The sequence below is a fragment of the Anopheles gambiae genome, chromosome 3, assembly GCF_943734735.2.
Source record: "Anopheles gambiae chromosome 3, idAnoGambNW_F1_1, whole genome shotgun sequence".
NCBI lineage: Eukaryota > Metazoa > Arthropoda > Insecta > Diptera > Culicidae > Anopheles > Anopheles gambiae.
This window is the reverse complement of record NC_064602.1, coordinates 63,596,230-63,622,765: the sequence shown is the minus strand read 5'-3', so window position 1 is coordinate 63,622,765 and position 26,536 is coordinate 63,596,230. Positions and strand designations below refer to the sequence as shown.

The 26,536-nt window shown below is 42.4% G+C and overlaps 2 protein-coding genes and 1 non-coding gene across 3 annotated transcripts in view; all 3 read left to right on the top strand.

Moving 5' to 3' along the window:
• Nucleotides 1-26,536, top strand: part of LOC1275257 (Krueppel-like factor luna) — a 136,820-nt gene that overhangs the window by 46,477 nt on the left and 63,807 nt on the right. The gene's annotated exons all lie outside the window — the stretch shown is intronic.
• Nucleotides 6,106-6,178, top strand: Trnar-acg (transfer RNA arginine (anticodon ACG)). The gene has a single exon. It is a non-coding gene; the product is annotated as a tRNA-Arg (tRNA).
• LOC1275262 (microfibril-associated glycoprotein 4) lies at nt 10,357-11,587 on the top strand. Its single transcript, XM_314500.5, has 2 exons — nt 10,357-11,148; nt 11,215-11,587. Exons 1-2 carry the CDS (start codon nt 10,436-10,438, stop codon nt 11,351-11,353), a joined length of 852 nt encoding a protein of 283 aa, XP_314500.5. The 5' UTR covers nt 10,357-10,435; the 3' UTR covers nt 11,354-11,587.

Genomic DNA, 26,536 nt, shown 5'->3' with positions numbered 1-26,536 from the left:
AACGTTCCGGCAATACCATCAACACCTCGCGCAGTCCACACACTCACGCGCTTTATCATGCGCATCTCCCAAACCCCCAGGAGGTCTCAAGCTTGTACCGCGACGAAGCGTTCGTGGCTGCCAGGGTGACAAAGCAATCTGTTCCTGGTCGACCCCAAGCCCAGCAGGGATCGATTTACCCGCATTGAGACTCGAACCAAACCCGCCGGACGCAAATCACCACCAGGGACAAAATGGAACGAATGCAACGTACGCTTCGAACAATTGCATCGATCGATTGGACCCTTAGCCCTGGCCGGGTGCAATGCAAGCACGGTAATACATGTGGCCCGCAATCACTATCGCTCGGGTGACGCCGAGAGGCTTTGAACGAATGTAAATATCCGTACGTTGCTCCGTTCCACCTTTGATCCCTGTTTGGCACTGGACATACCCCATAGCAATACGATGCCAGGTAGTCCGGCGGGCCCATCGAAAGGGGGTCGCTCAAAAACCACTCTGCGGTGAACATGCAAGTCAGCAGGAACAATAGGAGGTTAACAGCAGCTACTACCACTCGTTACCCCGCAGGTGGTTCTTTCTCTCTTCCCTTGTCTCCAATCATTTTCCCCCGCCGTCGCCTCCTTCCCTAGAAGGGGTGTGGTGTGATTTTAATAATGTGACAACCTCACCTCGAGATCAAACGGGGTTAACTCGATTGCATCCAGATGACATGCGAGTCCAGAGTAAGGTGATATTTTGTTTTCTGTGCTAATCCAACATCACATTGTGTTTTGAGGAAAGATCAAAGGTGTGATCGGAGATCAAAGGATATATTTTCTTAGAGTTACATTAAAATCATTTCAAAATTCGTTTATGTGAATGAAATTTGATGCATTTCCTGAATTTGAAATAAATCCAAAAATAATGGATTTTTTTTCAACAAATTATCCACAATCAAAACCCTTAGTTTATTTCTAATAAACCAATTGTTTCAAGTTCCGAAATTATTTCAAATTCAGGAAATGAACATTAATTTTGAAAATATTAAATCCAAAATATTTACTACATATATGGATTATTTATCAAATAAATAATCCTTTTCTCTCTAACTTTAATTATATCGTGTTATTTCATTATCATTCACACATACATATTCAGTAGGTGCACACATGTGAATTTCATTAGTTTGACATCACTGAAACATTACAACTTATTTAAATATCAACAAAAAATAGAGATCATTCATGCAACTATATTACAAAATGTTTATTTACTTTTCCCATTCCATAATACATTCCATTACCACCATCAGCTCAACAAATCGTGTGACTCTCGCTATACATCACAATGCAATGCAATCTATTGAATTACTATTTGACCAATTTCAATCCTTCTTTCTAGTTCACGAATTTCTCACCCACTAAAAATCCCACCCCTTTCTGTCAATGTGAAATGGGAGCAATCAAATCAATGGGAATTCAAACGCTCCAACGACCAAAAAAATCCAGAGGTCCCACGTGTTGGTAAAAGTTAATCCGATCACAATTGTGCACCCATACATTCACGAGAGAGCCTCCCGCACAGACGCGGCCAGACAGTGACCGCGTCCTTTTGCACCCTTCAAATTCCCTTTGCCCAATGCACCCCGCCAATCGATTCCGAATCAATGTTCGTGTCCTTTCAATTAAATTGCCATTCGCGTGGTGACCAATTCGTTTTGCGCCAGTCAAAAACTAAACAAAAACTACCAACTAGCGAACCAACCTGCCCCGGCTGTGCACTTAATTGTTGTCACCGCGCCATTGCGAGTTTGCTGCCCGAGAATGGCAGCGGCTGGCTAGCTGGACCACGGTGAGGAAAAAGCAAAAGGGAGCCGCGCGTATGATTCTTGCTCGTGACCCATTGCGCAGTGTGGGTCCGCTTCATTAGCGCAAAATGATTTCAAAAAATGGAGACACATGCTCCGGCAACATGTGCGTATGACCTCTGCTGGGGCTGGGGCACTGTGAATGGGCGGTGAATTCGAACTTTTTCCCGACCACCGACCTACCCTTGAGGGCTAACGAGGGGCTAACCCGCTCTCGGTCGCATTTGTGGATGCCGGTCAAGTGCGGCCCAGAATGCGCGATCGTAAAGCGGCGTGAAAGGGGAAGGCAAACACGTGGTGCTACAATCTATTTAATGTCTCGCTCTTGGACGTGGCAGCTCCGGCCGGACTTAGCGTTCGTACCTTCGCTTGCGCTCAAGTGACGGACAGAAGTCGCACATTTTCGTACCGCCAAAGGGCACAGCCAACAGGTACGTGGGGCAGGATCAAAAGAAATTGGAAGGGAAAGATACAACAACCCCCCGAGACAGGCCGCCGATCAAATGTGGCTGCGTACGTGGAACGCTGCTGCAGTGGCGGCAACTTTCAAGCATCGACGTCGGTGGCACTTGAACGCTCTATCTGTGTATGTGTGTATATGCGTGAGTATGTGCGCGCGTGCGTTTGTTTTTTTAAAGATCGATTGAAACAAAATGCGACAGTTTGCGAAGCGTACGACCAAATGCTCCCTTTCGTCCCAATTGCATTCTCGAGTAAATTAAACTGTCGATCAAAGCATGTACAAGTCGGTGTCGGTGTTGGGCTGCCAATCTTAAGTTGACAAAATAACCTGACGCAAATCTCGATCGGCGCTAGTTTTTATATGATCATTTCTTTCATTACGTGGCGGAGTTTCATTCCATTGGGGGAAGCGTGAGCGTTGTGGAGGCTAATGAAAGGAGCTTCTCATGCACCTGACCTGCCTTAACTGGGACAGTGATGATATTTTGATTGTAGATGTTCAAAAATTTAATAATGAATTGAATAAAAAATATTAACTATACAAGTTTATACTGCTGCAACGAGCACGTTATACGATAAGTAAACCGACTAGATTTAGTTATCCTACCACCTCTTTCATCGCCCACCACAACAAAACGTTGGATGGTTGCACTTATAGTACATTTCAGCCGCTGCCATTATCTATAACTTCTACTGAAACCTATAATAAAATTTATGTTCGCTAATGGGACGCGGCTGTCTCAAACCGACGTTTGTCGCTCTCACGCATTTGCATTTCGAAATGCAAATGCTGCACTTGTTGCGGGGAGAACGTGCACCATAAAGTGTGCACTCGCTGGCCCTTTGCCGGCTTTTGTGTAATTTTACGATGGGCGACCCTCTTCTATTCAGTCGATGTAGTTCAAGCGAGAAGTGAAGTGTCAACACACTCCAACACGACGTACTTTAACGCCTGTCACCGTCGAATACGGGAGCGGGTGCAGCCGTTTGAAGCCTTTCTCTAGGCAGGACAAAATTGATTTAGTTCTTAGAACGCTGAGAAACAAACAGCATGCAAGAAATTATCTATTTCATTCGCAGACAAGTTTGTGTTGTAATACTTTTATAAGTCTGCTGGTTATGAAAGATTAAAGCTGTGCTGTGATTTAAACTATTGTGATTACCAGTAGCAGTCATTCGAATTTCAATTTATTGATAAACATGTATTTCAACTACAAAAATGTAGACACATTTTTTTTGTAACGATAATCTAAATATACAACTACCTAATTCTCAATCAATTACTAAGAAAGATTAAATAAGTTAATAAAAACACTAGGCAATGCATGAGAATACAGCGATTATATAGCATAGAATGAAAAACACAAAACAATCCGCCTTGACGTACTTATCAACCCTAGCTAACTAAAAGATGCATAGTGCAGCGAGCAGAAATTGATTTATTGCATTCGTGGTTGAATATATAGATTCATCGTAATTCAATTAAATTGGCATAAATTTACGGTTAATGTTTTGATATGCATGATGATGGATGGCATTGCAGACGGTGCGAAGCGCGTGGTGCAATTGCAGACGTACATGGTATGTGGTTGTTCTAGCGGGATACTACTCTATTGCGGGCTGTTTTACTCCCGCACTGACCGCAACGCGCACAAATCTACCATGATCAATGTTGACAGTGCGTGGAAAATGTGCCAAACGTACGAAAGTGACAAATGAGCATAAAGATGTGATGCATAAAAAAAGTTTATTGGTTTTCAGAAACGGTTTGTTTGCAAAGAAACTAGTTTCCGTAATCACCGTTATCAGTCGTTTTTGCAAGTATGGATTATTACTTATGGATAAATATAGATAAATTGTCTGATCAATTTAAAAAAACGAAAACCATTCAAAAGATCTCTAGGGGGATTGACACACGTAAAGTCCATCTACGATTCTCTACGATTTCCTTGCCATGCAAATCGACCTACCAAAGTGCCATTCGATCGTGCTAGTTGCATTTGCATCTTTGTGTGGGAAAATATTTCCTGCGATGCCATTTGAATCTGGCCGGGATTGCTATTGAGGTTAATCCAAGGCAACTGTCAGGAATTTCGTTTGGGTGAGCCTTGTGATGTGAGAAACAGTTTTCCCTAATATGTTGTTGCAAAAGATGCAGCTTTAATTTAAGTATTTAAATTCATAATTTTTTCTCAGCCTCTCCGATACACATGCTTCACGTTCATGCACAGTAAATTCAAAAACACTATATCCAGCGACCCCACTCGATGAGAGAAAATGAGTTCCGATCAATCTGCGGAACCTTCAGATCGATTGGGGGAAGGCTTACCTATTTTATTGCATTTTCTGCTCAAACACCTCGCAACAAGCTACCGATTGTTTGGTCGGCACCGTGCTTCCACTTCACTTTTCGGTAGCACTTTGATTGCTTCGATCGTACGTGCAAGATAAAATGTAAATCGAGTCCGATTGGGCACCGATGGGTTTCGCGCAACCCGCCTAAACACGATGTTTTCTTAGGGTTGGCGCGCGCACTCGTGCACATTTACGATGTTTTGAGTTTCTGATTCGAGTTAACGATTGTCGCTGGCACAGGCTGTGGCATGGCAGGTCTAGAGCGGCCCTGGATGCTTTGCCTTCCCGTGCGACACGGTGCTTACCGGTTTGATCGATTTTGATCATCCACGCCTCGCGTCGGCCGAGAAGGATCTTTCCTGCACCCTAACAATGAGTGCTGCTTGGCGTCGTAGGCTGTTCCGCGGTACGCCTTCGTATCTTGGCGCAAAACATACGGTGAGCTCCTTCCTAGACGAGATCAGGTGAAAACTAGTTCAGGTTCACAGGTGGGCGTAAGCCGGCCACTACAGTCAACCCTGTGGCTGCCACACCAATCGAAGGCGGAATAGACTGAAGGATGCAAAACGAGGTAGGTGAAGCATGAGCGGATCTGGTCGAAAAACATACCATCCCCTACGTGCGTGCGCAGGAACCTTGAAAGATTTTGGGAGTGGTTTAACCGTCTATCAAATGGAGAAAAGATTTAATAAAAAAAGGTAGCAACTAGCAGCGGTTGGTGTGATTTAAATTAGCTTTTGTTTGCTTCCTGACTCACCACCAGCTAGCCAAAATCTTGCATATATGTGATAGGCAAATACAAAGGAGTGAGAGTTATTTTAGCTCTCTTTTAGTGTAGCAGCAAACAACACGTATAGCGATATTTCGTGTTCGCTTTTGGACAATAAATTTTTAAAGTCCGAAGATAAATGGGATGTGTTGTGTGGCAATAAAAGTTTGTTTCAATGTGTTTGTCAAAGATTTATTTGTTCATACGTCAGCAGATAAATCTTTGAAAATGAATATGATCAAAGTGAACGAAAGTTTATGCTTTAATAAAATGTAGTAAAAATGTGACAATGGAAAGCAAACTTTGTCAATAAAGTGATAAAAACAAATTAATTAAATTAGTGTTACCTTTGTACAATAATTTTGATTATTATTGAGGCAAATCCTGAGATAAGTGGAAAGACTAGCTGTAAAATAAAATGGACAAAATATAATACGAAATACTCATACCGGCACATTAATAAAGAGCTATATATATAAAGACCAGAATGTTTCTTGTTTGTTAGTCTTATATTATTTCTAATATTTTTTAAAGAAATTAAATATAGTAAGACATAATAGTGAAACGAAAATCTAATCGAATAAAAACGCAAAAAATGATTCACGCACCTATATGAGATTTCGGTGCAATATTTTTTCTAATACTTTTCTAGCAACCCTCATAGCAAAGGGGTCCTGTGGCGCAATGGATAACGCGTCTGACTACGGATCAGAAGATTCCAGGTTCGACTCCTGGCAGGATCGGGATCGTACGAGATTTTTTTTAATGCTTTACTTGCTTTAACATTCATTTCACCTTCTGAACTTTATTGGAGCCAGGAAAACATTACACGTTTCGCATATACGCGCCCCATCTTCCTTGAAATGTTTTGTTTACAATCATCTCGACAAGATGCTATGGCGTTGCATTCTTCTCTCTCCCATAGTAGCGAATGCAGTCGAAAATCGTATAGCTTCTACGAGCAAAACATACACAATATACTACCCTCTCCCAGACCGTGAGAAGGCAAATAGCAACGAGGAAAGAAACACTTTCGCTCACCATTCACTCGTTGCCGCATATCAATCAATGGCGACGATCGCGACCATACCATCGAGGTGGCACCCAGCGGCGGCATCGGCCGCAACAGGCAGTAACATCGATTAACTCCGTGTCACGTCGGGTGTGCACCGATGCACAACATGAGCACAATCTCCCGTACGTGATCATATAACATGACACGTTAGCAGCGGCGAGCCTCACACATGCGCGAAACACATCAATCAGATTCCTCTCACTTTCTTCGTCAAGCCGCAGCCACCACATCTGCAGCATCTGTCAGGGGTCGTATTTGTCTTCCTTGTGCCCAGTTTGTGTGGCGAATTTTATCACTGTTTAACGGTCATGTAAAGGACATGTTTTTTTTTATTATTATAGACAGGCTGACAAAACTCAAAGTAAGAATTATTTTGTCCGAGCTAAAATATTAAATATAACAGCTTTACTATTTTTTAATTTTACAGAATAAATTATCATTGTCAGTAACAACATAATCGGTCATGATAGTTTACATTTCCACGGTCAAAATAAGACTACAATTTTATTTTTAGTCGTCATAACCACATACGCATATTCGCTAAACAACTATTTATAGCTTGACGTTTTACACGTCTTGCGTGGTAAGAGACTTACACTTCTTATCGGATGGTTGGACCATTTGAAAAACATATAGAACATATATAGCTTGAATTCTGATTATCTTTTGTACAGTGACGGATTTTGTTTTGAGTTTATAAATGTAGACCCATCTTTCACAGTGCACGTGTTTCATTTTGGCTAATTAACGTTATGGGTCATTTAAAGCAACTGTTCTCTTAGTGCTGTAAAGGTACCCAACACTTATATTTCCTTCTTCTTCTCCAAAAAAATAATACACCCCCTTTCGGCGACATAATATGCACGATTGCGTTTCTTTTTCGTATTTTCACACCATCCCTTCTAATTTGCCTTTCTTGCGTCGGAACGCGCCGGAGATTGATCGGCCATCTTTACTGCTCTGACCATGTCACGTATTTTGTGCACGGCAGCACCCAACTACCTTCCCCGGGTGGAAAAATGGGGAAGCAAACTCCGCCACCATCGCCAGTGCGAACTCATGGGCTTTCGGGTTGATTGATTTTTAATTCAATTTACAAAGTTCTCACGACGCGTCAACGCACGGTGCACGGAGGCCGGTCACGGTGGACGTTACGCGCCGGTGCAAACAAGTTGCGCGCGCTGTAAGTGGGAACGTTAAAACTGCGAAATGAAGCGGGCGCAAAAAAAACGACAGCGGACGATCGACGAGAAGGGCCCTTGATCCTTCGGAGGGTTTTAGCGGGTTGTAGTATTTTTATTACACTTCGCTGCTCGCCACTCGAGCGAAGCGCATTAAGCTTTTCCCTTTCCTTCGCCGGGGAGGATGAGTTCTCAGATTGGAGCAGGGGAGGATCAGTGCTGGGAGGTGAAATAAATAAATAAATAAACCAGGTCACCAAGCACGATGGTACGGTGATGCGGACCGACTCCGTGCCACCCGGATCGTGATGAAACACATGAGTACGGCTTGGCGGAGAACCATCGAAAGTGAGCGATTTTATTTATTTTCTCGGTGTACCGTTGTCACCCAAAGATCGATGTACGATTCGGACAAACGGAGGGTGTCTGCCGGAGAGGAAACGCAGCAGCAGCTACAGCGACAGAACACGTTTTCCTCCAACCCAGTGAAAGGATGCAGTGGATAGTTTATTCTTCTCTTCTCTAACTTCTCGAGAACGGCACAAAATGTCCACATAGCTTTCGTGACGGTCGTGGTCAAACATTACCCTTTTTTAACTGCAACAGCAAAATGCTACATTAGTCTAACAACGCACGCTGGTCGACAGGGCTGTCGACAGTAGCATTTCTTGCACAATCAGCATTATGGGCATGGAAAGCAGCATTACATGCGAAAAGTGTCCCTTGCTGCACAATCAAACCACAGCTCTGCACGATGCCGTGGGATGAGTAATGATGTTTATGCGAATAGCTATAACGCATATGTTTTGTGAAGTTCGTGGTTCAGGTTTGGTGCAATTGTTTTGATGGTGGTAAAGCTAAATCAGGAAGGTAAATTATGATTAATAGATGGTAAGCGATGCTGATGACATTTGTGAAACATTTGTTTGGTCAGTGGACCATATGATCGTACACGATCGTACACAAAATATATTCATCTTCTGCTGAGGCGCATGCGGAAGCAAGAGGTATTGAGCGACTACTAGGCTCATGCTGAGATTTTCTAGCATATAGGTAAAACAGTTAATAATGAAAAAAACAGTTCAAAAATGTGTTGTGGTATATACACAGATATTATAAATTATTTTTGAAACCTGTACGTAGAACTGTTTACTTTGAATAATAAAAATTTACAAGAAATATAAGTATCTCCACACTTAAAATATTCTGTTTATTGAAACTATGCATCGACAACATATTATTATTATTTTTAATTTCTTCTTTTAAGCTTAAACATCATTTTACTCCACTAACAGTTGATCATTGCGATACAATGACAACCACTCACGAACACTAAAATTGATGATAAGGAATGCAGTTACTTCTTTCTACCTCACAAGATCTTTTTTTCTCATCACTACTTACCCCATTTGAGCCGTTTGACATTCCATTACCCCTTTGGAAACATGGAAATGGATTTCCTTTTAAGTGAATTTCATACAAATTAGACGCAATTACTGTACTACCAGGACCAACCCTTTTTCAAGTAGCTAGGTGAGGTCGAATGTAAACGACAATAACAACAGCAACAAAAAACAGGTTCACACTCAACAGCACAACGTTTGTTAGCTGGGAAGAGTGTACAAAAAACCGTTAAATTAAATTAGATAATTATACAAAAAGTTCCAACTCGTCACTAATGGATCGATTACGCTTTTTTGCTTCGTTCCAAACGGTTAGAGTGTCGTGCGTGGTTTCAGGCTGCGAATGTGGTGTGAAAATGTGATTCCGTCACTAGAGGGTTCTATTTTTTGCTGCTGCAGGCTACTCCGTTTTAATCCAATTACCACCAACACAGTACGCACGGAAGGTTGTATTGAGCCACACATCGATTGACACACGATTGACACTTTTTCGTTTGGTGGTCCAAGATTTGGTTGGGGTTTCTTTTTTTGCACCCACTGATTGCCGTACTGATGGCAATTCTCACGCATCACTTTGATACGGTCTTGTTTTCATCGGCTCGACGATCGGTAGGCTGTGCTGGCTAAGATGGTGCTCAAACTCCTAATTGAATATCACATCCATGCTAGGAGTAATATGGAGCTATAGATCTATTAAGAAGACTAAAATGTAAAATGGCAAAGTGCATCTAAGACGAATAAAGCGGAATTGTTCTTAATATCGTGTTTTAAACATTGAGCTCTGATTTTTTTTAAATAGAGCATAATAACCTAATCGTATTGAAAATTGATATTGACCTAATCTGCCTTAGTTGCAGAAGAAAAATGCTACATACACTCTTATCATTTGAACATACTTAATAAACGGCAGAATGAGTTTATGAGCCAACTTGTTTTATGAGAACGATCTATTGTCGAACCTACTAAGGGTCGGTCTGCTTTCACTAAGTATAATCAAATCAATTACCTTTGGTTTAGGTAAAAATCTTGATTAAACTTGTTGGTCTAGCACACGTGAATCATTCTGGTTTGGCAAAAATCTTGACCTTTTTCCAATGGTCAATATTTAATTTGTCCGTGTTATGTTTCCATGTAATCACCCAGCATTTGTTGAATAATAGCGCCTTGTACTGATAGCACTATCTGGGAAGCGCTATACAGGAAATTCCAATAGGAACTTTGAATTCCTTTTCAATGTTTACCAAACTGCCACAATCAGCAAACCATTCAGTAATGGTCAAACCGTGCATCGCAACGGACCGAGTTAATTTCGCTCGGTAAAATTGTGCAGCAAGTTACACGATGAAATCAATAAACATAATAAAAGTTGCAGTTATCTGTGCTCTGTGTATATCGCAACTGGAAGCAGCCACGACATTATCAGGATTTGGATTTGAGCTATTGCAATCGCAGTTGGTAGCATTTGAGTCACGTATGCAAACACAACTGGAACAACTGCAACTCAGCGTGAAGCAAACTCAACTCGAGCAAGAACGTCTGAAACAGGATTTTTTTCAAAAACTCGCACATCAAGACTCTGGAGTATATTTGGTGCAACTTATCCGATTTTCCAACGAATCGTTTGAAGTGTTTCGCGATGGGTCCAACAACCATGGCTACGGTAGCAATTGGACCGTCTTCCAGAGAAGATTTGATGGTACGGTTGATTTCAATCGCAACTGGACGGATTACAAAAACGGATTCGGTAATTTATGGGGTGAACATTGGTTAGGCCTCGAGAAACTCAAGAAAATACTGGACACAGAACGCCATGAGTTGCTCATAGTGATGGAAGACTTTGAAGGTGTAACGGCTTTCGCGAAATACAACAACTTTATGATCGGTAATGCGAGTGAAGAATATCGGCTCAAATCACTTGGTCTACACACAGGCATAGTGGGTGATTCGTTTAGCAGCCAGTTGAACTGTAACTTCACTACTTTTGACCAAGATGCTACTACCTTATGTGCTGCAACTTTTAAAAGTGGCGGGTGGCACTCCAACTGCTATCAAAGGTATTTAAAAAGGCATGTAAATGTTTCTTTTTATCATACTTCATTACAACCTTTCTCTTCTTTTAGCAACCTGAACGGTATATACATGAAGGGTGGAAAGCAGGATTCAAATAAAGGAATACACTGGTATTACTTCCGAGGTTATCGTTATTCATTGAAGGCTACCAAAATGATGATACGGCCGTATAATCACGACAAAAAATAATTGTAACTATACATCAAATAAGTAATGACATCCGACATACTACACGTGGGCAAGCAAAACAAACGGTTTTAAAATCTATTGATATTTTTAAAAAAATCATATTTTTTTATGTAGCATTAGTCCCACCATAAGAAACATAATAGACTTTTTCTTTGGTTTTGATCATGATTATTGTGATAATAATAATAAAAAATATATTTAAATAAACCAAACTTGCCATACATATTTTTCAAACCATAATGCTTTACCTAGTCTGTACACTATACTAAATTGTTTCAACTTTTTTTTTATTCAGAAAGAACGGCTTCGGCCGTATTGCTTAAATGGTTTCAACTTAATCTACACTAATGTATAGCATAATGAGAAAATGCTTTAAAGCTACCTTCATAGGCTTTCGTGTGTATCAAAACATCTCCACTCGTCAAGAGCAGTGATGAAATCTCCCCAGAGTAGAAACCCGTTTAAAACTTACCTACTACAGTGTATATCCACTAACTCATGGGACATCTCGTCTTTTCGCCGTGTACCACCCTAATTAGAGCTCATGTTGAAGTAAAAGGCAAAACGGTGCCACCCACGAGGACCAAGCAAGTCACAAAATCGTGGACAGTTCGTCCAGAGATGGTGGTATGAAGATACCCAATTAAATTAACACTTCTCCTCCTTTTCTTCACAGTTTGCCAATCCTCTGGCGTTGCTTTTAGACATGCGTGTACCTAAACGTTTTCCTCTTTCACTGATAGATGCTAAACTTTGATTGTGTTTACAATTTTAATGTTCAACACGTCAAACTCTTACAAAAGAGATCTTCCACCGATCGATGACTTAGCCGGGGGGTTTGCCCACGAAATTTTAGATTATCGTTTCAAGGAACCTCCTCCCAAACGGATCATTTACGGAAAGGCAGATGCGTCGTGTTGGACTATTGTGTTTTGTCTTCCTCACACCCTCTCTGCTCTGTTCACTGTATTAAGTACTCGTGCGTCAATCGTAAAGTTCCAGCAAAATGTATCCTTTCTGCACATCATCTAACGCACCTCAACAACCAAGACCAAAACAAAGCAAAGCACTACGTTTCACCAAAGCCTCAAACGTTACTATCTTAATCTTGACTGGTTTGAGTGACCTTTCATGTGGAAGGCGCTTGTGAGTATTTAATCACCGCCCAGACCTGATCACTCGAAAGCCATTAAATAGGGCGTAAAATTGATTTCGATACGAGACCCTCCCTCGGAAAACGTTGATGTCGGGTCGTACTTTTAATGATAATCAAGCGAATGCGTCCAAACATGACGCTTTATGCGCGTAATGAGATCCTCCACGGTTTCATAGGGTCGAGATACTATAACGGGCTGTCCCTTTAGGATGCTTCGTTAAGGGGCGTCGCTGGACATCTGGTGCAATTACTAAAACAAAAACCAGAGCCAAAACGATGGCTTGCTGTGCATGGTATCAGAACTAAGTGCGGTACAACTCGTCGTCGCTGGCAGCCGTTTTAAATCTTATGCGTCGATCGGATACCCTGAATGTACAGCACGGTTGCGTGCGTGCAAAAGCGTGCGTGATTGAGATAGGATCTTGTGGTTTTCTTTTTTTATATGCACTTCACGACATCCGATCGTACCGGGTCCGATAATGATTTCGATAATTAACCTCTTCGCGTCGATATTCGAGACGACGGGTTCCAGATGACTTCTAGGTTGCCATTCGATTTTAGCCAAGCACAGTTCGAGGCAAGCATTCACCGTTTCAGGAATTAAGACACCCAAGCTGGTGGCGGTTTTGGGGCTACCAACATAGTTTACCACCAGCAGCAGTGGTCCCCCATTATCTACCTCCTTCCTGCCCGAGACGAGTCCAATGTCAATGGTGCGCTGAGCTCGTCGTGGTAGTATAATTAAATATCATTTAGCTCTACTTTTTGATTAATTTAATTAATTGCGCTACGATCGATCAGTCCGACCGAACCCAAACACTTTACTGCCTCCGTACGGTGTCACCGGTAGCGGACACCTTCGACCGGCTAAGAGACCGTCGGACACGCAACCAAGCTTCCACGATGTTTACGTTCGGCATAAAATCGGCCCCCCGACACAAGTGCACCCTCCGCTTCAGAGCTAATGATTGATCGGCTCTTCTAACACGACTCCTCTCCCGTTCTTCTCTCTTTCCCAGGTAAGGAAAGATCTGCCGTCTCGGTCCCATGTATCGCGTGGAAAGCGTCAACGTTAAAGTGTCTTCGTGTAGCCGAAATCGTCAAGAAGCTAAACAACAGCCGCGGCAAAAACAAAACCGAACACATACCACTAATGAGTTAATCTTCTCCCCCTCCCCGTCTCACCCCCTGTTTCGATTGTAGATACGCTACATAAAGGGTGGAAAGGGCAGTCTGTTTGAATGCCCTGTTGATTTGAGGTTGTGGAGGCTGGTCCGAGGGTCAGCCCGCTGACCAAAAACGGAAGTTTAATGGTTCATCCAAAAGATCGCCTCTAGCACCGACCGACATAACCGCAAACTCCTGTCCAGGGCCCTTTTTGAAGTGCTCCCGCCTTTCCACATAAAAGCTCACCGAGCCCAAAAGGAAGCCTCTGACCTACGACCTCGCAGTGCTCGAAATGAAGCTAATGGTGTGCTCTCACACACCCACTTTCAATCGGTAGAGCTTTTTTGTATGTGCTCCCGATCGGTGGAAACTGCTTTGATTGCTAGGACGTACCCGACGATACGCCACGCCTAACCATACCCGCCTGCACTCATTAGCGGTAATAAATACGACCCGCTTCGGTGGAACGCGCTTCGACCGTGCTGACCTCGAAGTAATTAGTTCGAACAGACGTACAGAGGTACGTACCGGGCCGAAGTGTTAGAACTTCCATCTACGGGAAACCAGCAAACGGCCAGAAGGTTTTACCGTAGCGCACCGTTCGGGCTCCCTTGTTTGGGCATTCTGTAAGGCGGAGGTTACGGTTAGGGATCCTAAGGCATGCGAGTTTCGTCATCCTTAGGTCAGCAGGATTTATGTTCATTGCGATGACGTTGTTGACTTCATTTTCGTACATGTTAGAATCTCATTATTTCGTGCCATTTTGGATCGGTTTTTGTTTCGAAAATGGACGTTTCTACTGTCGTACAGGTACACCGTACCGTATTTTTATCTACAGAGTAGTAGGAAATTTACGTCTAATCACTTCATATTATAAGAAATCTCACATTGTCCAAGCTGAAAACAACTAAATCTTAATCGTTTGTCAGTTTTATTTACAACTCTGTACCTACTACTCTTAGCCCCAACTAACAAGTTCGTGTGCAGCTGGGTCGCTGGTCTGAAGTGATTTGTTAGAAAACCTATGTACCACCACGAGCGACAATAAAGTAGTACACTCGTGTTACACAAAAACCCCATACTTTTGCGGTTGCATAAACCGAAGTAAGCACATGTGAAACCTCTACAAAACCGTCGGTCATTCAACATTCAATCCACCTTTCCACGTGTAGAAGCCCGGCAGCTCAAAACGAGGAAAGGACTCTGGAGCACCACACGGTAAAGCTATTCCAGCAGATATGTGGTGACACTTCTCGGCACTCCCGTCTCTTCCAACCCGATGCGATTCATTTTGCAGATCCTACGGTCAAAACGGATTGCTTTTGGAGCCAACCCCATGCACTGTTTGAAAGGAAAGATTGAAATAAACAGTTACCAAGCGAAAAATCCACACATTCGGTAACCATCCCGAGTGTATGTCTTTACTGTCGCGAGGATCCACAGCACCCAGACGCGCCTCCTCACGATCTGTACCATAGTGTGTACCAACAAAGAAGAGAAAGCTCTAGTCATCGATCCACACCAGATTCCGTGAAGCGCTTTTCGAAAGCCAGCGCGAAACGAATGTGTAGAACAATATTTCCATAAATCACCAAGTCATCTCTCCTTCGTGCGGGTTGATCCACCAACTGTAGAGCTTTGTTCCGCCAGGCGATCCGCTTTTCAAACGGCGCCCAGGAGTTTCTCTCCTTCTCTGTTCGATCTTTATGGATCGATTTGGCTGGGAAAATGTTTTACCATTGCTAAGTCCTGGTACGCTTGCGGCAAACACGCGCTTACACCTATTGAAGACAGTTGACATGTGCCTTCTTCTTTGCTAAACCTCACCGACGCCCCTGCTTCACTGGTTCGATTGTTTCCCAGCAATCATAAATTAATTAAAGACCATTATGTCCATCAAGGTGGGCTTTCTTGAAGTTTCCCACCAACGTCTTTCACCTGCGATGTAAGATTGTGACTGCATGTGAGAGATAGTGCTGTGATGAGTTGCCTCGATCAGAAGAAAATAAAAGCGTCAGCGGCTCTGGATACACCCAAAGATTGGGCATGCTTTGTTTGCGTGTTTCAATAAGCTCTATGAAATGAAAATGAAATACGGAACATATTGATGTTGTGTTGTTGGTGTTGTGTGTACATGTTTTATGTAATTCTATTTATGTTATGTTATGAAATATTGTCAACCATTTTTGTAATTTGCACGTACTGTAAAAATAATTCGATATCAATACTTTAACATGACAACCAAAGATCGGTAATAATAAGGAAACAATGTTTTCAATTACATTACAGAGTAACAGAATACTTATATGCTCAGATATAAATATTCCAAACAGTATTAAATGAATAAATTTTGTATCTGCTTTAACGCAGTATGTAGATAAGTTACTATGATAACACTAAAACATACAAACAATATAAACAAATAATAAACGTTTCATTTGCCTGCGCTTTTGATACTTGCCATCATAAACGATCCAAGAAGCAAAACGGTTGAGCAATCAAAGGATTCAGTCTGACGAATAATTTATTATTGATTAGAAAACTGGTACAAGTTGTTCCTTTTTTCTAGTAAGAATAGTACATTAAAGTAAAGATACTATTAAAAATAGTAATGCTGGGTTAAATAAAGTTCAGCTGCTTAAAAAAGTGAATAAACATTTCTATATCCAAAATAAAGAAGAAAATGATTCTCATACTAAATTGAAAACAACTTGTACGGACAAAAAATACCAAATCACTGGCACCTGTGCCTGATTGAAAAACACACACACAAAATCACGGAACCAATCCTCAGCAGCAAACAAGCCCACACGCATTTTAGTGATTCGCCTCACTCACAAGCAAATATTGCCGGAATGCATGTACCCGCCCGCTAGTAGTTTCTTTGAACTACAGAATGTTCCGCATATTTGCTGCCCGGTGTCCCAAGGTGTCTTGGGCGGCACAATTGATTGAACAAATTAAAAACGCAAGCCCCGAACGGCATAACCGCAGACGCCAATGCCGCCGTCACCGACCGCACCAACCAACTGGGACCAAACCCTCAGTGGCGGCAAGAAGTCTTTTTTGTGCCGATCTCTTCGAAGGCAAACGGTAAGGCGTGTCACCGCACGATGGCAGCCCGAAAGCCGGCCGACTGTGAACCATATTCCGTCACCAAGCGATGGAGCTGCTTCCACAGCACATGACTTGGCTAAAATACCGCCGGCCCGCTTTACACGTTACAGCTGGCGGAAACCGCATGGGCAGCTGATGCTGCTCCCTTTTCTACATGCCACGCACATACGCACACGCGTGTTAATAACTGTTTAACGGAATTAGCATCAAGAGCATTAGCGGAGGGTTGGCTTTCGTAACCTAGGGATCCTCTGAGATGCGGTGCGCGCACACGGAGAACCGTTCATATCCGCCAAGCAAGCCAAGCACCGCGGTCTGATCACGCCTGTCATAACAATGGACGTGTATATCAGCGTGCGATCAGATCCAACGCCGGTCGGCAAGATATTTCGATCGATTCGTCAAGAGAGGACACAATAGGGTGCAGGGTTCGATTTGTAACGCTAGAGGGAGGCACGCTGGTGGAGTTGGCGGAGCAATGTGGGTGCGTGAGGAACGTGTTGCTTACGCGCTTGATGCGTGATGAGTGCGTTTATCTGTGTGCTCACTTACTGTTGTTGGTACGTTTTTGTAGTATTTCTTATTCATCGTACATTGTAACGGTGGCTATTCTTATAGGAATAATATTTTGAAAGAGGAGTGTCACTCAATTGTGAAATGTTTACCGCACCCAACCTTTTTCCAAGCAACCTTGAACCAGCCATTTTTCAAACTGTCGTCTATCATGCCTCAAATATTTTCTTTACAAAACTAATTTTTTTCTAGTTTTTGCGTTTTTGATATGCTTACTACATTGAAACTTCGTTATTTAATTATTTACTTATTTTCTATGTTCTATGTTTAAATAATTTGCTTATTTATAAATCACTTTCATTGTTCATTTATATTATTCTGTGTGTTTACTGCAAATACCTAAAGTAAAAAATACCTAAATTGATGAGTATTACTTAACAGCCCCAAATCTGCTATGGGGTTCGAGTTGGCTATTTGAGACGTATCGTTTTATCGTGTTATTTCATTGCACATTTATTGCTTTACCTTCGTCCTCATGCCGATCTGTACAAGCTTTTTTTTAATACAACACTACCGTATAGTCAGTGCTTCTTACCGAGGAATGCAAATATTTGTTTGAAATCCCATTCACCGTAAATATTACACAACTGCTAACTTCCTTTTACAATGTTTGAAATGTTTTATTTTCATTCACAATGATTCGTCACCTTTTGTTTGTACTAATGTCTAATTTTACGCTTTATCATGTGGAGCCGCACGTCCAACTAAGCACAATTTTGTTTATGATATTTTTTTAAACTTTCCTACGCGCTCTACACCCACTTTCGCAAACAACTTCGCGGCATGACCATGGTGTCCAATTTCGGACATTCTCCGACACCCATCTGTCACAGCTAATTAGCTTCAATTATAACGTACGTATCTTCGAACGACCATTAAAAGACCACCATCAAACCGTTCATCACTTTCACTCACTCACTATAGCCGGAGAGGTCCTTCCATTCTCCGGCCAACAATGAGCCGTGTGGATCACAATCGGCATTAAAAAAGAAACAGTCAACCTCAAACGCTGATGCTTCTTGAAGGCAACAATCGAGTTGCTCTAGAAAGTGAAAGAGGATTTTTGTTTTTTTAGTTTTGCGACATTAGCTCCAGATCTGTTCAATGTCGCGATTGAAAGAAACGCTGATGCGTGCGCGTCACTGTACGCCTGCTCATTACAATTAGGTTACTTTCTTGGATTTTTTATTTATTTTTTATCAAGTTTCGTACCCAAGAACCCGAGGATGTCAACCAACAAAAAGAACGCATAATTAATGTAGTTCACACAACGCACCTACCTTTCACCGCAGTGCGTGCTCACGCTGAGATAATGGGTATGTATATTTGGACCAGAACTGTACACTACAGCACGCACAGGAACGATTTTGCAATTGCGATAATCATAATTTATTGTGAATGGTGCGTAAAGCGCGTAGACAATGCGTGATCACAATGTGTACAAAGATCCACGACCACTCCTGGCACGGCAAAACCAGATACTGACGCACTCCGGGAGGTTCTGCGCATTCAACTTTTACCGATCTTGTTAGCCACAGGCCGGTACAATTTGGCATTCAGCAGCAAAGAATAACAGGCAATTTATAATAATTTTCTACACGCCCTACACCCTTCCACCCATTCATATGGCATGCAAACCAAACAAACATGACTCACGCAGAAGCCAGCAGAATCAGGAAAGAGAGCCTGAACTCATGGCTTTGTGCAGGAGGCATATATCCTTTCTTTCTGCCCGCTAAATTGCCCGTTGACCATGGGCCAAAATAAAACTACCTTTTTTTTACCATGGGCCTGTACTGTCTTACGAGTGTGCACGGGTATGGTTTTATATGTCGCGTACTTTCCAGCCCAAAAACCACAACCAGCTAGCCAGTGCAGCCCCACCCGAGGGCAGGGCCCTCAGCGTTGTTTACGCTGTGTTGCTCCTTGGCATGGTGTTCTCTTTTAGTTTTGGGATGCCTGGTCGGAACTCAAAATGCTGTAACCGGTTTCGGGAGCCACGCCATTCAAAAACCGCAGGCGCCGTTACTTTGCGCACACGCGCGTTGTAAACAACTATCACGCAGAACGAACGATTGCTCCGTTTTGTTTCATTGTCGGTTTTATTTTTGTTATTTCCTCGTACCATTTGTTTTACGCTTCACGTTACGTTTTGTTTGGGTTTTTACAATTTCGTACACCGTGTCCTCCGATCGATGGCGAGGACGATGATCGAGTTCTGGGCAGAAGGTGGGAAGTTGATCCTTTTCCTTTTTTGTTTTGCTCTCAGACACAACGGAATCTTTCGTTGGGCTATTTTTAACCGTTTCAGGGAGATCCTTTCGCTTGACCGTCAGAAACCAGTTGCGTCTCAGGGCGTTGGTAGTGATGCTATTTTAGGGGTTAATGCTGAAACAGGTTCGAAATTCTTTGCATTCACTTACCTGTGTGTAATGAATACTTGCTATGTTTCCTTTTTTCGTTGTCTTTTAGTTGTAACACTACATTTCAGTTGTGAAATTTGTGTTCACTGTGATTTTAAAACTGTTCTAATCGCTTTAGTCCTTGTTTGTTGATTGAAAACCTTTCTATTTCCAATGCCTTACTTCAGGATTGATTTTAATTTTGGATTAATTTTGGACATGTTTAGTATGTTTATTATTTCTTTTTGCAGTCTATTAGTGTTTATATGAGTTCATTTATTTGTAAGTTATTTATAAAGCTATTATTGTATATTACTTGTTATATGTGATGTATATAAACCTATGGAGGTTTCATTTAGATTTCCACGGAACCAAGCATGAGAACAGCAGTGTTTTATCGTATTTTTGTTGATGTTTTACATAAATTCGGAAGTAAAAAATATATTTCATGCATATAATTATCACGAATAATGAAATACAAAGGAGTCATGAACCATTCAATCTTTCATTATACTATCGTACCATTTGACAATGTGGTCAATGTGTATTCAAATGTGAACAATACTCTGTTCATGTATAGAGGAATTGCAACACGCTACAATAAAATGATAGCAAAAGGTACGATAAAACTGCGGTTCAATATATTTTCAAATAAATTCAAGCTATCGAGCACCATCGATTTGGCTCTGCAAAAAAGTAAGCTGAACACATAATTTTCCCCGCACCAATTGTCTTCAAATCGTCCAGAAACATCCACCAAAGTGATAACTAGCGCTGAGGGGTGGCAAAGGCTCGATGAGTGTAAAAGCATAATTTACTTTCAATCCGCACCAAGCGAACGTCACCAAACACGACGCAAGCGGAGAAGGGAAGATAAATCCGAAAGTAGCTTTCTGTCACCTCCACAGTCGTTGGCTACTGGCTGCCCAAATACCCACAAGCTCAAACCTTTGCCACAAAGATGAAGAAGCTCGTCGCATGTTGGAATTATCGAAAGGCGTGCGTTGTACTTTGGAAGTGAGTTTTTTTATGGGTGGCTCTTCCTTGCCTTACGAATGCTGTGCTATTCACGCATTCACTTCAATCACATCGCGGAGGCCGCACGCCTGCTTGCATGCTCTACCCTACTGGGTACCGCAACCGGTGATGCTGCTGAGCCCGCCGATGATGATGATGCATTGCGCATCGATTTGCGTTCTCACGTATAAAGGCCGCCCCGTCGACCTGTGCGCAGACCAGCCGTACACACCGGTGATGAGGGTCAATTAGGGCGAAACATCTTCCCTGCGCGTATACGCCACAAACCGACAGCCGGAAAGGAAAAGCTGACCGCTCCGGATGTAAAGTAGTCAAAGGTCTTTTCGACAGTACCACCCATTTTCTTCTCCAGCTCATTCCCTCCTCCCACCCTTATCCGTTTTAAACTCAGTTGAACGCGTTAAAGTCATTTACGATCGAGACCTCTGCCCTCCTCCACGATACATACGCCGCCACCTCACAGCATAACCATCCTCCAAACAAGGTCGTTGCCAAATGATGCGCACGAACCTTGGTGGTTGCGCATGTCCGTTCCGTTAATGTGGTGGCGAACTTTCCGCTCCGAACTGCGGCAAATTACTTACCCGTTCGTCATTGTCGTTGGACGTGTGGTGATCAAAACGTGTTGTTTTTTTTCTCCCCGACCCTCCGTTAAGTGCGGGTGTACGTTCGATTTCAAATCCTTGGGTACGATGCTTCCCATAAGTTACGCGCAAATGTAAGGCGGCTGTAAATGAAGGTGTACAATGAAAAGCCAAGCCTTCGGGCAGCAACGATCCAATGCGAGTGGTTAGGTAAAAGCGTTTCGGACACCATTTCGGGCAAGGAAAAAGTGACCCCGAAAGCGAAAGTGACCTGGTCTAAGGCATTGCCTTTTTTTACTGGGCTTTTCGATAATTTGTTGTATAATTATTGATTTGAAAATGGATTGAAAAAAACAACAAAACTTGTTTCTAATTGGATTCATGGTGAACGTTGAAAGCGGCAAAGTATTCCATTCCAGATGTGTCAAATTAATTTCACCAGCGAATCTTTTATTAACCGGAACAACTCTTTTTCGGGTCACATTATCGAATCCCAGGGCTACAATATATTGTGTTCCAAGTATTCAACACTTTTGTTTGCATGACTACTGCAAAACGTTTTAGGATGTTGAAGTAAAATGTATTGGAGAAAAATAAAGTTTAACAAACAATCGTAAATAAAATACATTCGTTAATATTGAAATAGACCTTGCGTGAAAGAGAACGTGAGGTTTTGTTTTTTAGCTACATTTCAATTAATATTTATCAGAAAATGGCTTATCGCACACCAGGAGTAAATATATTCTTCTTCTTCTTCTTCTTCTTCTTTGGCTCAACAACCGATGTCGGTCAAGGCCTGCCTCTACCCACTTGTGGGCTTGGCTTTCAGTGACTAATTGATTCCCCCCATAGCAGGATAGTCAGTCCTACGTATGGCGGCACGGTCTATTTGGGGATTGAACCCATGACGGGCATTTTGTTAAATCGTACGAGTTGACGACTGTACTACGAAACCGGCTCAAAGTTATTCTATTCCTTAACTATTTAGACTGTAAAACATATTGCAACAATGAATTAAATGCATTTCCTGGTGATTCACCGCTAACCATTATTTTTTCACCGTGAACAAAGCGGGGAATCACAAGGAAATGCATTTATTATATTATTTTAAAATGTTTTATCTTTCTGTTCGATGTATTTTTTAGTCTAAATAGTTGGGAAATTGAATTTCCTTTCTTTTGGTGAACAAAATGTCTGATTAATATTTGTTATCTGAATATCCTGATTAATATTTAATGAAATATAGTAAACACACACACACACACACACCAAATTTCACGTTCAATTTTACTAGAGCTGTAACCCGAGTTTAAGCTTTACGAAGCATCGTCGATGGCGATTGGCCAAAGAGTAGGTGAAAATTCTAATAAGAGAAAAAAACACCGAAGATCAATTTTAAAAAATCCAATTGTTCTTTTTGAAAACAGTTTTCATAAAATATCAGCTTATGCAACAATGACAGTTTTGCTTTTTGCCATTGCTGAGTATTGATGAATATTTTGAAATTTAATGAGTTTTAAGAATACTCTTTGAATAGTTAAATCATAATCTTATTTTTTTAAATAAAATAAACGCCATGCTGATAAAATCTTCGGATTTTAATCCTTCAATATATTTGTCTTCCAATCGAATCGAACTAGCCCGCCCAGTAACACAAAACAGTTAAAATTATCATAAATCCCAACACTTCACAAAAATCCATCCACCTGACTGCTTCTTTCCATTTACCAGTCGTAAAAAGATCCAATTATGGACGCGAAATAACGCACAATATTTTGCAGCCAAACGAAGATCGTAAAATCATTCAGTCAAGATCCTTCTCGCCCCATATACCATCAAAGTATCATCCAAAACACGCGACCAAAGCGAAGCAGATGAGTCTGTTAATTTGGTCCACTTTTCGAAATGTGTTGATGGCATACGAATTTGGTTCTTTTCTAGGCAAACTTTTACGACCCATTTTTCCCTATGCTCTCTTTTGTGGGTGAATTACCTGTTTTTTAGTTTATTTCACCTATCCGACGAATATAAGTGAGTTTTTTTTGCCTTGATACAGGATACAATCGTCGGCGAAAATATGTAAATAGGTATCCCTCTGCTGTAGCTTATCTTTTATCGACTTGCAGAGATGGTATTGAACCACACGTCTCAAGAACACGTTGCAAATTAGATTCCCAATCCGATTTCCAGTCTCGTTTGCTTGTTTGGTTCTTGGGCATGGCATAGCATGGGCATGGACACACTGTTATAAATTATCGTTTATTAGTGTTGCATGCTTGTAAACCAAGGCTGTCAATTGATACAATTAACAATCAACAAAAGCATAAATATGGTTATAAAAGCAGTCGATACGGCTCATTCAGTTTGACACACTTTGTAAGTGATATTTGAAACATCATGCTTTAGTCACCGAGAAGGCTAATTTACTCATGAAAGCTTTTAACCTGCGGTTTTGTCAAGTGAATATTCAAGTGTCTCCAACGAGCTAATCCGCTATAGAACAATACAGCCAACTCAGGAAATGATCGGTGTCATAACGATCATAATGCCCGTCAGTCCAGATCGTCCAATCAATCATTATTTGCATCGGCGTGCAAACGTACAAGAGGGCAAAAGCCCTACCCCTAAGAGGTCGGAATGGCTTAGAATCGTCCTCTGACGGGTAATTCAAATCCGGCTGCTAGGCTTACGTTCTGTTACCCTTGTTCCCAAAAAAGGGAAGTCCAATTTGTTTGAGCGAGCTCCCAAAAGACAATCGTTACCAATCAATCGTGTACCCGTGACAGTACGGGTACGGTAGCCTATTTTGGGCTTGACCGCTCCCAAGAATTGTCAGCGCACGTACCCAGTTGAAGCCACACACTGCTGCCCGTCTATGGGCAGGTCTCGACAAATAGAAGCCCCCGCGACCGTCAACATCTAGGTGAACTATAATCGCTTCAAATCACTTCCAGCAGGAGTTAGAAAAGTGTTTGAAGCATTGTTGACTGGAGTTCTAAGCATGGCACGAAACAGACTTGTTAGACGACATTCAGGCTCTAGACAATATTATCTTGTAGTGAACAATCATACAATTTGCTATTGAATTGTTGCAGTTGCAGTTGACCTACATTGTTCTAGCCTACGGTCACTAATAAAAGAGATGAAAATCTTATGGATTTGCAACCAATGGTTGGAAATCTTTTCTATGTTACGAAAGTCTAATAACTATGATGATTTGAGTATAATAATGAATTTGTACTACGCTAAGACTCTTTAATAGTTAGAATCAGGCCTTCTAGCAGCATAACTTTACTCCGATGTCGAAAACTCCCGCCCTTAGTTCCCCATTGATTTATAAACAGCCTATTCATGTTCTACCCACTTCCCCCGTATGCCTATCCTCCATCATGCTTGCTCTAGCTCGTGCCGCACGTGCCCTACATGGAAGGTGAATCGAAAATCAATCAATTTCAAATTCGTTACATTTTTAACACGCACCTTCTGCTAACGAACATGTTGCTGATTCTAGGAGGCATAAGGCCACCGCACTGCAGGGAAAGTGTATGTGCGTACCTACCGTGCGGCAGTCTGGCTGGCCAGAACATTCACGTCAGTGGCAAGGTCTAGCCAAATATCTAGAGCACCCTGTCCGTGATCGTGGCCACTCCGCACGCATCTCAAACGGGTGGGCACACTCTCGAACCGATCCGGATCCGGTGCGTTAGAAAGCCCAAAACGTCTAGCCATGGAACGCTAGCCATGGGCCGTCGGGTAGTAACCAAATTTGCTCAGCACCGCCAAACTCCAATGGACGCGCGTAATTGTGCGCGCATAGTGCGGGTGCGCAAGCACTCACGCCGTCTGCGTAATGGCCTTTTCCCACGCCATTCGCCGGCGAGACCTCCCCTCTCTCTCTCTCTCACCAACACCAAAAGGCCCCGAGACCGAGTCAAGTACGCCTATCGGCGATGCGTACGCACCCGATTTCTAGTGACCTTCGATTTTTCAATTATTCATGTGCGGGTAAAGCTGAAGAGTATCCCCGCGCCGTTATTTCGTCAGCAATAACCATCGACAATGATGGCTAAGGTCAGGCTTTCGAGACGAACCTTACCACCCCCCGCCCGCCATTACAAGCAGGAAGTTTGGAATGATTCTTGGGCCGGATCTCGAGACATCGAAGCATCCGTTCGAAGCAATCGTTTTGGCTTCGCTGATGAAGGAAATACATTATCCCTCCTACTTTAAACGATGCTAATCGTGGAACGTTCTCCACGAGACTGCTTCATCCACGGTGAGACTAACCCGTGAGAGATGCGTTGTGATGTTTGATGGCAGCAGGAACATACTTCTCCAGTGCCTTCACTTCTCCGACAGAATAAACCAAACGAGCAAGACTCTTGCTGTACAAGTGAAAGGTGCTCACTGATACGAAAGGTAGCGCGTACCCACTAGACAGCTAACACAGTTCACCCTTACCCTGGCAATGGCATTCGGTGCCTTTCTGCGAGTGTATGACTATGAACAAGATTTATGAGCCTCGCGTCTAGTCTCGCGCAAAAGCCCGTCGAAATTGAAACTTGCACTTACCTGTAACGGCTCGGTGGTGATTAATCTGCTCATCGGCTGGCCAGACGGGAATAAAATGTTGCACCAGTACCTGCGATCGCTGCCCAGGGCCTAGGCATCCCCTCCCCTAGTAAACCCGGTACGGACGGTAATGTTTAGTTCTGGACCTAGTGAGTGGCTTTGATGAGGGGAAGAAAGAGCTTAACAGAGCCGTTCTGTTCGCTAGTCACAGGTTCTTCTTTTTTTTTTCAATTAAATCAGGCGTTAAATGATTAACCTGCCCAGATGCTCCGATTGCTCATGCTCATTTGTGTTGCACCGATTGAACCGGATTTGTCGTAGATCCGTACAGGCGCTAAAGGTCGAAGTTAAGGGCTATAAATTATGGTTTCAAAGTGGGCATAACTGGTCGCGAAAAAGGATGTAAGTTTTACTGTCGAAGAGATGGAATAAAACGGTCTTGTTGATCCTTGTGTTTATGTTCTTAAAAACATAGAAAATGTTCAGGTGCTGTATCTAACATACTCACCGTCTCTCACAAGGCCGAACGGAATCGATTCCCATCCAGACGAAACCATTCCACCGTAGCAAGAGC

Coding starts and splice junctions, on each gene's coding strand:
- LOC1275262 (XM_314500.5), top strand. CDS start 10,436: ATGAAATCAATAAACATAATAAAAGTTGCAGTTATCTGTGCTCTGTGT. Junction 11,149..11,214: donor CACTCCAACTGCTATCAAAG/GTATTTAAAAAG, acceptor CTCTTCTTTTAG/CAACCTGAACGGTATATACA.